This window comes from Crinia signifera, chromosome 2, assembly GCF_055691185.1.
Source record: "Crinia signifera chromosome 2, ASM5569118v1, whole genome shotgun sequence".
NCBI classification, from domain to species: Eukaryota; Metazoa; Chordata; class Amphibia; order Anura; family Myobatrachidae; genus Crinia; species Crinia signifera.
In genome coordinates, this window is record NC_139218.1 from 277163157 (window position 1) to 277178531 (window position 15375).

Sequence of the window (15375 nt, forward strand, 5' to 3'; positions counted from 1 at the left end):
AGGGTGGTAGAAGCCAATTGAAAGTCCTGTAAAAGTGAATGGGAGCTAGTGATTCGTGCAGAAGAGAGACGCAGATCATGTGCAGAGCGGAGTGGTCGAGATGGAAGATATTTTGATAAGTAAAGAGATATACTGTATGCTGGTGTAGTATGGTTAATAGCTTTATATGTGAGTAGAAGTATATTGAATACGGTAAAATACAGGCAACCAATGAAGGGACTGGCAGAGCGGATCAGCAGACAATGAGCTTCTTGCCAAGAATATCAGCCTAGCAGCAGCATTTAAAATGGATTGTAGTGGCGAGAGACTGTTCTTGGGAAGACTAGTTAGGAGACTATTGCAGTAATCAATGGGGCATATAATGAGTGCATGGATAAGAGATTTAGTAGTGTCTTGTGTGAGATAGGGTCATATTTTGGATATGTTTTTAGATGCATGTAACATGATTTGGAGACAGATTGAATGTGAGGAACAAAGGATAGTTCATATTTGAGGATGGCCCCTCGGCAGCGAGCTTGTGGTGTAGGGTGGATTGCCGAGTTGTCAACAGTTATGGAAATATCAGGATGGTAGCAGTTCTTGGCTGGTGGGAATATAATTAATTCCATTTTGGAAATATTGAGTTTGAGTTGGCGAGAAGACTTCTAAGATGAGATGGCAGAGAGACAATCAGAGACTCGACCCACAACCACTGGTGACAACTTTGGAGTTGATAGATAGATTCCGCATCGTCCGCATACAAGTGATACTGAAATTCAAAAGAGCTGATTAGCCAAGGAATGAGGTATAGATTGAGAAAAACAGAGGACCTAAAATTGAGCCTTGCAGAACTCCGACTGACAGAGGTAGTGAAGAGAAGGATAGAGTCAGAGAAAAAAAAAACACTTCCATCTTTATTTTTATTTTCTTTTACCCATGGTAGCTACAATTAATAAAGTGTGCCCAGTATGCTGATTACTAGCAGAATAGTGTACTGTGGCCCTGATTGTAATCTCATCAGTCCCTCTCATGTTCACACGGGGGACCAATGTTTCTACCCTGCGCATGTGTATATTCTCATATGCGCATGTGAAGGGCTTCTGTGCTGGCACCACTGCTGACCTGCATTGTTGGCGTGTTGCTCGCATGGGCGGGGGCAGGACATTCCCATGGGATTGTGGGCAGGTTGTAATGTGCCAGAGGCGGGTGGCTGATGTCACATGACGTCAGCTGCCCATCCTGTCTTTGTCCCAGAGCCTGCAAATATAAGTCAGACCCCACTGATATATTTGCAAGCCCAGTAGAAATCATTCAATGGTCGCAAATCGTTCTCCTGCTGCAGGCACATGCGAGGGGATGTGTTTTCATAACACATCCCCTAGCATTGTTGTGAGGGGATACGGTGGCAGGGAAAAGTGGAGATTCGTCGGGGCGGCACCACAACTGCTCAGTAAGCTGCGAGCTTCGCAGCTTACCACGCAGATCAGAATCAGGCCCTGTATTCCCTCCAGTAGGACACCTGTGTCTTTCTTCTTGACAAGGGTTCAGTGGAAGGGATTCTGATTCAAAGTACCAGGGTCAGACCTGTAAAGAGGTTGTGAGTATTTGCTTCTGGCTATTCCTCGGTCCTAGCACCGTCACTCATTTCATGTCATGCACCGTTCCTCACTAGCCTGGAGTGCTGGGGAAACTGACTGAGCTTTCCCTGCACAGCAATTACCAGCACAGCTCCACAATAATGCTCTTCTGAATTGGAGGACCTACACATATGTGATGCAAAATTGGAAAGGCATAAAAATAAATGTAAATGAACCCTATTGGACCGGAAACACACATTTAAAGCAGTTTTTTATAGAGATGTGCAGGTTCTGATTTACTCTGATTTACTCTGATTTCAAAGCAGGATCTTATTCGCTATCCCAAATCACATGACAGTTGTTGACAGTTGATAGCCAATAAGATCCTGCTTTGAAATCAGAGTAAATCAGAGTAAATCAGAGCCTGCACATCTCTAGTTTTTTACATACCAAGCACCCCCTTTACCCACAGTCTCTTAACTATTGTACTGCAGTTTACTTATCTTAGGACTCCTTTCCTCTTCGTTTCCTCAGATACCCTTTTCGCATTGCTAGGTCGATTCAGACAAGAGGAGTGTGGTATGGCGGTCCGACAAACGGAATACCAATGGTCAGTATCCCGACATTGGAATCCAGACTGCCGGTGCTCCGACAGGGGGCGAGCGCAAAGAAGCCCCTTGTGGGCTCGGTGGCTTGCTCTGCTCGGCACAGGTTCTGTTCTCCCTCTATGGGGGTCGTGAACACCCACAAGGGCGAATAGCTGCTGTCTGTCAGGATTCCGACTGTCGGGCATTTAAACAATTGGGATTCTGATGTCGGAGTACTGACCATAGGAGCCCTGACTGTTGCACCCAGACCCGGGAAAACGGTTTCATACTAATATCCAGATGTATCAAGCTTCAAAAAGTGATAAAGTGGAGAGTGATACATCTGGCGCAAAACCCAGGTTGCCCATTATACAGAGGATGACTGGGGTTTACCCTTCTTATAACCTAGGTCAAATTGCTGGGTTGATCAACCCGGATTATAAACTGTGGTGCTTTCACACCATACCTTCACACAGTCCATACATTCCAACCTGTTAATAACCTGTCTGAGGTGCGATGTGAAAAGGGTATTAGCCTCCCATCATAATGTGGCCATGGCTGCATCTCCCGGCTACTCTCGGGACAGAAGTGATGCTGCTAAAAATATGCACTGCTCCAGACTGCTGCAGGAATTCAGGGGACAGATACTACCTTTTATTTTCCTATGCATTATCCATTGAAATAAGGGGAAACAGGAAAACACTCTCTCCTCTTGCCTTGCTGATTGGCCAGAGCAGGGGGTAGAGTGGTAGATTGACCAGAAGATATTCTGCAACCAGCACAGTGCTTCACCTGCCCCCTGGACAGCCTGTTGTTCGTAATCGAGCAGTAGGGTGAATATCATTACACCCACTGACTGGCTGCTGCAGAGTGTCTTACAGATGCCCCAAGCAGCAGCCATCTACCACCACACATACAATGCTGGTTGGATACAGTCTGGGTTCAACACTGTGTGGGTCAGATACAGTGTGGGCAGGATTCAGTGCAAGTCCTGATATAGTGTGGCATACATCGTGGGTTGGATACAATGCGATAAACTGGGTGGTGTCAGTAGTGTGTTGGGGGCCGCCATCTTCACTTTCAAAAGCCCCATTAAAGTCACCTATGTGCTAAGAGCCGAGACCAACGCTTCTCTCAGCCAATCAGCTATCGTCCATTGATTTCAATGGGAATTGGGAATTGTTGGCTAAGGCAAACCTTGAGATCCAACAGCGGGATCTGGCGGCTTTGCCTTGGATAGGGATGCCCAGCAGAAAGGGATATCTGAGTTTCACATGGGATCACCTTAGATTCCCAAATTTCAAGCAGGGTCGGATTTCTCAAAATCTGCTCTTTTCTAATCTGAAGGTTTAAGAAAAAAACAAAAACACAACAAAAACTGAACTATAGAACCACATGTTCTCTTTCAGGTATGGCTTGTTGCTGTGGGTTAATGCTGCAATATAGTTATTTCAATGATATTGGGGGACCAATGTTCTCCTAATGCGCATGGGTGTGAACAGGCACGGTGACCTGCAAGGTTGCCATCCTGTTTGCACCCACCCAACAGGGGGCGTGGGGTGGCGGGTGAACGTGCCCATGAGAACATCACCGGATGTTGGCTGCCGGCCCTGTTCCTGTACAGGGTGCATGCAAAACTAAGGCGCCTGAGAGTGCCTTAGGTTTGCGTATGGGCTCCAAAACAATTGATGGTGGGCAACCATCAAATGATTTGGTCCTCACACCCAAGGCTGCAAATGGATGTTTATGCAAAAGATCCATTCACAGCCATGCGGGGAACACACCAAGGGAGGGAGGAGGCAGGTGGCTGGCCGAGGGGCAGGCGGCGTTAGAATCACCCGCAGCGCTGCGTGTGAACCAGAATCACCACGATTGTGTACATATACTATAAATTATCATTTTTATGAAAAAAGAATGACAACCACATATTAAAAACAATCTGGATTTATCTTACATAGATTGACAGAAGCAACACATTCTTTAAATATTCAGCAAGCAATGTTTAATTTATCTCCTAACCTGACTGAATACAGATCTTGCTTTGAAGCTGCGGAATGATTCACAATCACACCAGTGGTGACGCACTTTTTTGTTAAATTAATGAATCCATACTTTTTCATGTACTTAAAGGTATAGAAAACATTACAGAAGGAAGACTAATTTCCCAAACTTTCATGTCATATGTTAGCCAGTTGTTATTTATTAACTTGATATTGCCAAAAATACGGGCTAATAATCATTAAAGCTGCCTTATAAATTAGGATAAAATATCCATATTTTATTTTAAGTCTTTGAGTGCCAACTTTGCTGAGAGCTAGCCTCAAAATATTCGATAAATATGCCAGCATCGCTCACAGCGACTGTACTTTTAGTGTAAATAAATACTGTACAAATACAGCCATGTCAATTAATTGAAGATTAGTTGAATATTGCACCCAAAAAAAGAAGTTCGCTCACAGCAACGTTGGCACTGAAAGGGTTACATTTTTTGACAGTTAAAAGTATGATGCCAATTTGTTGCATGTCCAGTGTACCAGTGTGAATTTCTTAAACCGTTGTGAAAACGTGCAACAGCCCTCTCCCCCGGAACCATTTTTTAAGAAAATGCCTCATATATAGCTGTTACATTTAGTTCTGAAATTTGAACATTTGACAAAATTAGTTCTAATAAAAACCCACAATATTTATGTTATAGTTCTTTATCTATTACATTTAGGAGGTGGAGAATATATTCATGATTCTCTCAGCCATTCTGCACATTGGAGACATTAGGTTTACAGCTCTCACTGATGCTGAAACAGCGTTTGTGTCTGACTTACAGCTTGTGGAGCAAGGTGAGTGATGGATGTAATGCACTGTATTTACCAGTAGATGGAGACATCGTCCAGATTTTAATTGTGTTCTCTGCAATATTTAATTAAATGGATATCTTACTGTTCCTTTAATATTCTCACAAATTAATCTTTTATATTAAATGCTTTGTACTGTATGTACTCAGCTGCTTGCTGTTTTGATATTGTATTGATAGATTTTTCCATCCGTTTCTATTCATTTAATACATTTTGTTCTTTTTTATATTTAAGAACATAATATAAGATTTAATTAACAGTACCCAATCTTGGAAACTGATTCTTTAAACATACTCATGTAAGTTACCTCAGCCAGAATAGTATTTGATTAACTGGGTTGACAATGCAAAATGGCAGTTGTCCAGATTTCCTCCTCTAATCACTTTCCATTTTGTTGTTGCGCTTAATGGAAAAGTTAGGGCCAACCAGGGGCAAATTAGGAGTGGAGGGGCCTGTGTAAAGTCTTACGGCCATTACCCATTAGAAAGAAGCCACCAGTGCCAACCCAGGAACAAAAAGCTATATTTTTCTCAATTGTAGCACATAATTAAGCAAGGATTAATGTGGTAGCATTCAAGAACATTGGACTGTATACTGTTCAGATGACTTTGTCGCTCTGATCCTCAGAGCAATTATCCAATCATTGTGCACCCTGTACATACTGACCTATCATTGTCTGCCTTTGGATGTGAGAAGTTGTCTCTAGATACACTGTGGTTATTGGTCTTCCTATCATAACCACCCCTCTAGGATCTAGAAGTGAGTCCCACTGTGACCACATAAAATTCTTTGGCACATCCATTCCAATGACAGTCCAAATCTCGTTTTATTATATTTACCACAAAAAAGTATTTTCAGGATCTTGTAGTAAAAATCCATACAGTTGTTAAATGCCCCTGACGAAGTCGTGTTGACGAAATGCGTTGGATATCTGTTTAAATAAATCACTATGTCTTACAACGGACTCTGAAGCTCCTGTTGTCTAACAGATGGATTGATATTTTAAATTGTTATTGTATAACTATCTTGGGAGGTACAAGATTTTAGCGCACTCCAATATCCCAATACTGCCTTCTGACCTATGTTTAGCTTATTGCGAAAGTAGACAGTTGGGCATTACAATTTTAAGCAGATCAAAAGACACAACCTCCCAATCCTACCATTACTGGAGCATTTGAAGCTGTCATCCGTTTAATGGCCAACTACTGTATATAAAACATGTGTTTATATATCAGGTGTACCCAGCTTTTTAATTACCTTTGAAATAGGTGTGTGAGTTGGCTTTTTGTAATTGTGAATATATTGCGACCATTAACATTTGCTATGTTTTGCTATAGTAGTCTGTTTTAGTGATTTATTTTGTCATTTATTATACCACTTGTATTCTCTTTTTGTTTTTGAATTAACCACACTATTTGTATACTACAATGTGTGGCTGAGCTTTTTAATGACTGGTATTTTGATACCATGTTAATCTATGCAGAGTGTAGCCATCTGTGACTACCAGTGATTTTGTTTCAGTGGCTGGGATGCTGCAGATCTCGTCAGATGAGCTTTCCACTGCCTTAACAACAGATGTGCAGTACTTTAAAGGTAAGGAGCGAGTAGTGACTTCCTGCATCACTCAGTATCAAGTCACATATCATTGCTACATATGCTTCTAACTAACGTACAGTGCACATCTGTGATATTGTGATAGATAACAGTCTTTGAAGTTATAGGACTACAGATCTGTATGATTAAGATGATTGGGTTTGTCTTCTCTTGTCTCTCTATAATATTTAGGAGATATGATAACTCGTAGACATTCTGTGGAGACTGCAGAATTCTACCGGGATCTTCTGGCAAAATCGCTGTACTGTCGTCTGTTTAGCTACTTAGTGAACCATGCCAATTTCTACCTCCAAAATCAAAGTGATCAGAACAGGTAAGATAAGCAATTGACCATCACACCATAGAGCAGGGATTCCCAACCATGGTTCTCAAGGCCCACTGCCTAGGGGATAAATGTAATAGGGTGCAGGAAGCCAGTGGGGGGGGGGGGGGGCATGAGTCATGAGGTGATTTCAAGGCAAAACAACAGTAAAAACAAGGAACTGCCCCACCTCTGTCTTCCCGCACCCTATTACATTTACCCCCAGGTATTAGGGATAACCATACTTCAGCAAATGGGATTTAATTAGTACCTCAGTTGTTTTATTTGACCATTTGTGCTACATGGATATCACTAAAACATTGAGGTCTGAGGTTGGTAATCCCTGCTTTAAAGGTTGACTAAAATCATCAGATATACCAATAACTTCTGTCTTAGATGTCATTGTATATCCCCTTGTGCATTTTTTAACCAATTAAGGACCATACGCCGGCTCTGCATAGGACCTCTCCTCTCTGCGGCTTTATAGAGCCTGCACATGTGCACTCACCATGTTCCTGGAGACAAATATTTACTGCGTATGCGCAGTATATTTTGGCAGTGATCAGCAGTGCCAGTGCAGGATACAGGAGAGGTTAGTAATTAAAATGGGTGCAGGGTGTGAAATGTGGGTACTTGTGTATTTTGGCGGCGCCCATCGCATCGCATACCATAAGGCATACGATGGTATGCGATGCGACGCATTATCGCGCGATGCTGTACAATGTCATACAATTTTAAAATTGTATGACATTGTACATGGCATACAATGCCATACAATGTGATGCGATTAAACATTGTATAAGCACCCTAATGGGTGCTTACAATGTGAAATGCCCCCCCACGCCACCCCCCCCCCCCCCACACACTATAAACATGAACCCGAAGCGTGGCGAGCGGCGGCGGTACGCGTCCTCCGACCTTTTCATACCCCCACTATCCACGTCGGCGTGGAGTTGAGAATAGAAAGTGCGGCGAGCCCGAAGCATGGCGAGCGCAGCGAGCCCCGCGCGGGGACGCGGATACCTGTGAAGCCCGCGAGGGGACTCCGATACCTGTGAAGGTATCCGCGTCCGCTCGCCACGCTTCGGGCTCGGTGGCAAGCTGCGCTCGCCACACTTTCTATTCTCAACTCCACGCCGACGTGGATAGTGGGGGTATGAAAAGGTCGGAGGACGCGTACCGCCACCCCTCGCGGGCTCGCTGCGCTCGCCACGCTTCGGGTTCACGTTTATAGTGGTGGGGGGGGTGGCGTGGGGGTGCATTTCACATTGTAAGCACCCATTAGGGTGCTTAAAAGCACCCTTTATGGTGCTTAGACGATCTTTCATCGCATAGGGGGCAAAAATCGCGTCGCATGGCATGCTATGCGATGCATGCCATGCGATGCGACGCGATATAAACATCGTGCGATGCACATCGGGGGCACCGCTATAATACACAAGTACCGAAATGTGTCCCCCCTCGGGACCCAATATGCCACACACACACTGCATCCATTATAGAAATGTCTATGCCCTTGATGCCCTTATTTAAATATTAAGAACCTGTCTGAAAGTTGTCCACTCCTCAGAAGCACACTGAGCATTGTCCTGGCAGTAAATGGGTTTCTATTGCGTTCATTAAAATTCAACAAGATTTGTGCTTTGAAGAGAGGTCAAAATGTGAATTCTAATTATATGGCTGAAAACCAAAAATGTAACATGCTTATGTTTATTGTGCAGTTGTGTGTTCAGCACAGAAAGTAGTAATCTTGAATATTGTAAAATTAATTAGTAGTATAGATTACAGTATATATGCATGTTGTGTGTATTTATACACAGAACATTATAATTATTAAGATTTATTGCATCACTTCCCCTAGTTTTGGCACTAACATTATCAGAATTGGGGGTAAATGTAATAGGATGAGAGAATCAGAAAGCTAGAGATTTGATAAGAAATCTCAAGGTTTTTTAAAGCGGCAATCATTTACAATGAAAAAAACCAGTTTGATTTTGAAGTATAAATGATTGCCGCTTTAAAAAAATACCTGGTGATTTCTTACCAAATCTCTCACTTTCTGATTCTCTCACCCTATTACATTTCCCCCTTGGTGTTTTAATGAAACATTGCAATTGGCTGGAAAAAAACAGAATACAGGTTGAGTCTCTCCTATCCGTGTATTTCAAAAACCTTGTTTTTTCAGAATATTTTTCATACGTTTTTTCATACTTACCTCGTCCTCCAGTGCCACGGAATCCTCTGAATCCTCTTCAGCAGCATCCCCGATCCCAAGGATGCATTGCGTGGTCACGCCGTGCCATGACGGCACCCACACACTCGCGTAATGCACCCCTGGGACCAGAGACAACAGTGAAGAGGATTCCGATGGCCAAAAAATCCCTTATCCAAAATGCTCGTGGTCCTGATCATTTCGGATAAGGGATACTCAAACTGTAATAAGTAGAGACAGGATTATATGCTACATAAAAAGCTTGAAATATGCATGCAAATATGCATGAAAAATACTTAAAATATGCATGAAAAGTGTTAAAATATGCTACATTAAATAATAAAAAGTAATTTTTAACTTATTTATTTAAAAATCAGCATACAATTAGTTGCAAATAAACCTCAAAAATGGGCCCACAACATCTGCAGATGTCTAGTGCTGTACACAGGATTTTTTTTCTTCCTGGCTGCTACAGCATACTGCAGCATCCAAAGCTCTTCTTGCATCAACTACACGGACCCTCATCTCCAGCGCCAATGGATCAAATATCAGCATAGCGTGTGAGGGCGGCGCAGTGAAAGGCTTCCTCCCTGCTCCGCATACTCACTGTGACACAGCATTTCCTCCACGCCGCGTGATGTCACAACCCTTGCGCCCACCTCCTCTGCTGCAGAAGTCTGTCTCTTGGTGTAAAGTCCCAGGCCAGCGGCAGGCAAAGGTTCAGGAGCTTCGTAATGGCATCCACCCCGACTGACTTTTATCAGCATGGATTGGCAGCCTAGAGCAGTGTCAGACATAACGTACATCCAAGGTTTCCCACACTGCGCACATATTGCCTCAGCCTGCACACTCTACCACTACCTGGCCAGCAGCAGCCGGGAAAGCAGTGCTGTGACTCGCGGGTGGAAAGGAGGCGAGGCCTAAAATATGCACCATCACTAGATTTTAGGTAAAATATGCAATAACCAGTGAGAATGAGCAAAATATGCAAATGCATATAATCCTGTCTCTAGTAATAAGTCAGTAATGTTTCCAACAAACATGTTAAATGTAGTTTCTGAAAAGCACACACATTTTTCCAGGAATTTTTGCTGACATTAGTTATAGCTACGGGTTTGTCTCTCAGAAAATGAAAACCTTTCAACACTGCCATGAACCTAAACAATAATTAAATGTTAGACACAAACACGGTAATTGCTGGTGTAGCAGAAGACTAATATCATTGTTCATTTACCGTATCTTAAAAAGAAAAAAAGCAACGGATTATGCTTGTGCTGTATTAAACATTAATGAATAAAATAATATAATCTGCAAAAAAGATATGCAGGCAAAAAAGGTATTGTAAATTACACAGATTGTCTATAGATGACATGCATTTATAGCATTTTAGGGCTGCAGTATCTTTTTCTGAGTGCTTTTTCTGCAAATCCCCCCAATGTCTCCATGACATGTGCATTGACAGTTATTGTGCTCCATGTAGGGATGCCATTCCCGGGCCATTTTCTAAATGCTCAATCCTGGGATTCCCAAGATCCCAATATTGGCATCCATAAAAGAAAACGACCCCATCACCCATAATTTGCTTACAAAGAGCGGGGCAGGTGGAAGCGTTGCAGCAGTGCCACAAGGAGGATTCAGTCAGCGGGTGTTGCGAGTGATACGGGCGCCTGGGTGGCAGCCGGCGGGGCGTTATGTGCAGCCGGAAGCACAGGTCAGGAGGCGGAAGCGCGGGTCAGGAGGCAGGGAGCACAGGTCAGGTGCCGCCAAGAGTGCAGGCCAGGAGGCGTAGGGTTCCGGTGGAAGAGGTGCGGCCTGCGTAGCGTGACCTATGACCAAGTAATGCTACGCAGGCCACACAACGGGGTCGGGAACAGCCGGACAGCATCTGAGCACGTGCACAGACGCTGCCTGGCATTAGACTGCGCATGTATACACAGTCTAATCCTGAAACATAATCCTGGACATTTTGGGGCAGAATCCCGGGATACAGCCGATCCCGATCCCGGGATTGGCCACCCTAGCTTCATGTACTATACAGACTTGTCATTGCATCTTTAATCAGTCAATGGTGGAGGGGAGTCAATTCTGTGGGATGTGCTGCCAAAATACCTGGCTGCATACATTAACACTTGTTGCAATAAGGAATCATTCATTTTCCTGCACAAACATATGTGAGTATACATCAGTCCCATGTTCCTCTACAGTTGTTCTAAAGGGCCCTTGAAAAAGATTGAAATATCCTCTTTATTTCTTATGCTGGTTGCTTGTACACATTTGGTTAGTCAATTAATATCCTTTCAGATTGCATTATTGCGGGGTTGCTGCGTGTGTGAAAGCACCCAACCTAATAACAAAGAACTACCAACTCAGCAATTCGACCCGGGATTTAAGAAGTGTTAAACCCGGGTCACCCATTGTATAACGGGTGGCCTGGGTTTATTTTGAAAGTTCCAGACCCAGGTCGGAGCTGGGTCGAACTCAGCATTGCAATCTGAATGCGCTATTAGGGCAGCATTCAATGCGTTTTTTGCAAGCTGTGAAATGGCGGATGCGGCCGCTAAAACAGCGATGCTCACGGGTAAATGCAGTGGGCTTCCTGCATTAGACGAGAGCCTCGCCGTTTGAGGGAATCCTCGTCATCAACTGACAGCGCAGATTTACCCAGAACATAGAATAGGGTGATTCTTCAAATGGATTTGCTGTCTCTCTCTAATTTGCACCATTTCTAAAATATTCTCTCTAGTGAAAGGGATGCTTAACAGTACCTGGATTTGCAGACACTTGTCTCTGTTCATGGGGTAGCCATCATATGTAAATTAAAAGTTTACCACACAGCTGCTGCAGCTCCAACAATCGTAAACATTCTTGGGGTGCATGTAGCCCTAAGGTTGCACCCACTTACAGCTCCCCTTGATGCAAGGTTCTGACTTCATCCTGATTTATACAATACAAATTGTTATATTTGTAGAGTTCTCCTTTATATACAGTAGTTTCATTTTAGGCTTAGTGTTCCTTTAACCATCACAGTACATCAGCCGCATTATACCTGCATAAACAGTGTGCTATCCTCATGTGAACCTGGCAGTGAGAGGAACACAGCCAGTGAAAACACACTGAGCTGAAGCTGTAGCAGTCATGAGGGAATCCTCTCCAGGCTGGCAGACTGATTCATAGCCTTACTAGGGAATATTACTGTAAGTCATGGGTGCTTGGCATTAACTGCCAAATAATAATATAAGTAGTGTAAGCAATGTACAAGGATTATACTCATAAATATGCTGACATTTATTTACAATAATGTTTTATTTGCTCAATCAAATGAAGTACAACCACTATGACTTGTGTTTTACAAATTACACTTGAGTCAGGTTTAGTCAGACAGCTCAGAGCATCGCACATTATAATAAATGGATATGACATCATTCTGACACATGCAGTTAGGTACCGTACATTTACATTCTATACACTGGGCTTTAAGTATTCAGCCAAAACATTTTTCTTTATTTTTTATTTAACCAGCTGCATACCTCCCAACTTCTTTAGCTGCAGAAGAGTGACACTCGCACGCCCGCCCCAAAAGTAGGCGTGGCCTATTCAAATGAGGGCATGGCCTACACAAATGAGGGTGCCGTCGGGCCACGCCTTGTTTTTCGCCCTCTGCGTTGCTGAATAGACCAATAAATTGGAAATCCCGCGCAAAACAGGACAGTCGGGAGGCATGCAGTTGCCAGCTTATAACAATGCAGCAGCCACAGCTTCACCCTTTTAAAAATAATATGAAGATAATGATGAGCAGGCTCTCTTTAAGCTGTGTAGTTTACACACTAAAGTGGGTTCTGACCTTCTCAGCATGGGGTCGCGGCTTAATGTCGTCATGATGATTTTTCTAATCTCAGTCAGTGAATCAAGGAGTCTGAATCTGTTGAATTGTCTGTTATATTAGACTCCTCCCATCATTTTGTGCCTCCACAATGTCAGCTGTCTGCTGACTACACATGTGATATGATGACCTTCTGCAGTAACTTGCTGGGGTCCCGTAATTATTTTTATTTTCTGATGGGGGTCCCAGAGCAAAATACAGTAGTTCAAGGACCCCTATGCAATAGGCTCTATGATAGTTAATGATGTCAGTGGAGCTCCCAGATGAATGATGTTTTTCATGTGTAGTGTAACATATTCCTCAGGTGTCCATTAATTGATATGCTTGGGGGAATTACTGTCTCTTTAAACCTATAAGAGCTCAAACCATGATCAGAAGATGTAATCTATAGATAATACGCTGTGTACAGTATATACATATGTTGGTCAAATGGGCTTAAATCATGCACACGTTCCAATGTGTCAGGAAATGTTTCCTAATGTTTAATTCAGTTGTTATTTCATGAACTCTACCAAACATGTGACAGTTGTACTGTGGAGCACTAACACATGTAGCCATATGTTTATCATATGCATTTACCATCCACATGGTCACTTCTTATACTACTTACCTAGAGGCAGATCTACTATGAAACTAATGAAGAGTAATCCTGGAGGGGCCCATTTTCACCTCTTGTTTTATTTATGGTATGGTTATAGCTCATCACCAATAACACCGTTACTACCAGGCTTCTAGTACAGAATAGCTGCTATTACAGCTTGGATGTGCACTGATAAGTATTATGGGAGCTGCCGTGAAAGGTAGACATTAATGGGTTTTGGGGGATGCTGTAACCAGACCTGCCCCCCAGTCACCTGACCTGTCTTCTCAGGCAAAGGCTGGTGAGAAGGGGCTCACCAGCCCATTTTTGACCCATTTTTGAAGAACTTCACCCCACCACCCCATTCTCTGCCATTTGTACCTCAAGGTCTTTGCAAAGGCAGCAAGGCTGTTTGGAGCTTATTGGGTGTTGCCCTATTGTTGCGAAGGAACCCCCATGAGAGTTCAATATTCAGGGCCCCAAAAATGTAGGTTTGCCACTGTGCTTACCTTATTGTATAACTTTTATTTAGAAATGCTAAATATTTTATTCTGCCGCAGTACAATATTTTTAGCCGATATGATTAGCATAATGTACCATGTGCATACATTTTTTTATATATTATAATAAAGCTCTCTCCTGCAGCTGATTGGGGCTGTCCTGAGAGTCTCTGAATGGCTGAGAGAGCCTATCAGAAGACACCAAGCTTATTTCTCGACCTCTGAGTGAATGTCAGAGCAGCAGCCCCTCCCCCGGACCTGAAGCAGACTGTAACTGTGCATGCGCAGTATTGAAGATCAAATGCGTTACTTTGCTTATTTCATTTTATTTGCGGTTATAAGATTGAATTTTCCTGATGATATCAAAAACTAGAATCTTGTTACAGACTTGATTTCTCAAAATTCAAATTGACATGGGTTTGTGGAAAAATATGTGATTGCCTTAGACATTTCAGGTATAGTAATTAATGTAATCCTTTTGTGATCCAATATATACAGTATAAGGTAAATGAATATAAGTGCACAGAAAATTAATTATGTCTGCAAGACAAATTCATTACTTTCATGATACTATCTATATCATTAATGTATATCATTTTTTTTTTTACCATGTGAGTCACTTAGATGTATTAATCATTAATGACTTCATCAAGGTCACATTTTTCTCCATGTGTCTTATCTACTTATATTCCTTACATTGATCCTATTATTCCCTGTCTTCCAGGCCTAATACATGAGTTTGAGATACATTGTTATTAAATGTCACACTTTCAGAAATCTATTGTACAATGAAAACCCACTTCTACATCCTCATAGATCTGGTGGCTACGGAATGATTTCCAGTGCTGTATTTTGTATCAATGTTTCCCTTGTAGGGTTATAGCAATCTGTTTATATTGATTTAATGCTTTCATCTGCTTCTGTTGATTAAATGACGTGCCTCACATAAATCTTGCATAATATTTTTTGTATTTGCTACATTACACCAAAAGGGACTATTGCAATCTTAGTAAATACTAAATAAATGTTGTTAGGGCATTCCTTCGCTTGACGATACCTACTGGCAACTCAAGGAGCTGTTTTTCATAGGAACTGGTAAAATAGTTTAACTGAGCAACTTAAAAATGGCATAGGTGGGAGGGCAGGTTGTGCATGAGGGATTCAGTATTGAATCCCGGCGGTCGGGATCCCGGCGTTCAGAATCCCGACGCCGGAATCCCGACAGCCGAAATGCCGACAAGGGGGGGACGTGGATCGCCCCCCCTTGCGGGCTCGCTGCGCTCGCCACGCAGCGGG

The 15375-nt window shown here is 42.8% G+C and overlaps 1 protein-coding gene across 4 annotated transcripts in view; it reads left to right on the forward strand.

Annotated features, from left to right (window-relative positions):
* The window catches only part of MYO16 (myosin XVI), a 388109-nt gene that overhangs the window by 235403 nt on the left and 137331 nt on the right, over window positions 1–15375 (forward strand). For all 4 annotated transcript variants that reach the window (XM_083168667.1, XM_083168668.1, XM_083168666.1 and 1 more), the window contains 3 exons: window positions 4860–4977; window positions 6514–6585; window positions 6778–6919. In XM_083168667.1, the coding sequence (XP_083024793.1) occupies window positions 4860–4977; window positions 6514–6585; window positions 6778–6919 (332 nt within the window). The remainder of the gene's footprint in view (window positions 1–4859; window positions 4978–6513; window positions 6586–6777; window positions 6920–15375) is intronic.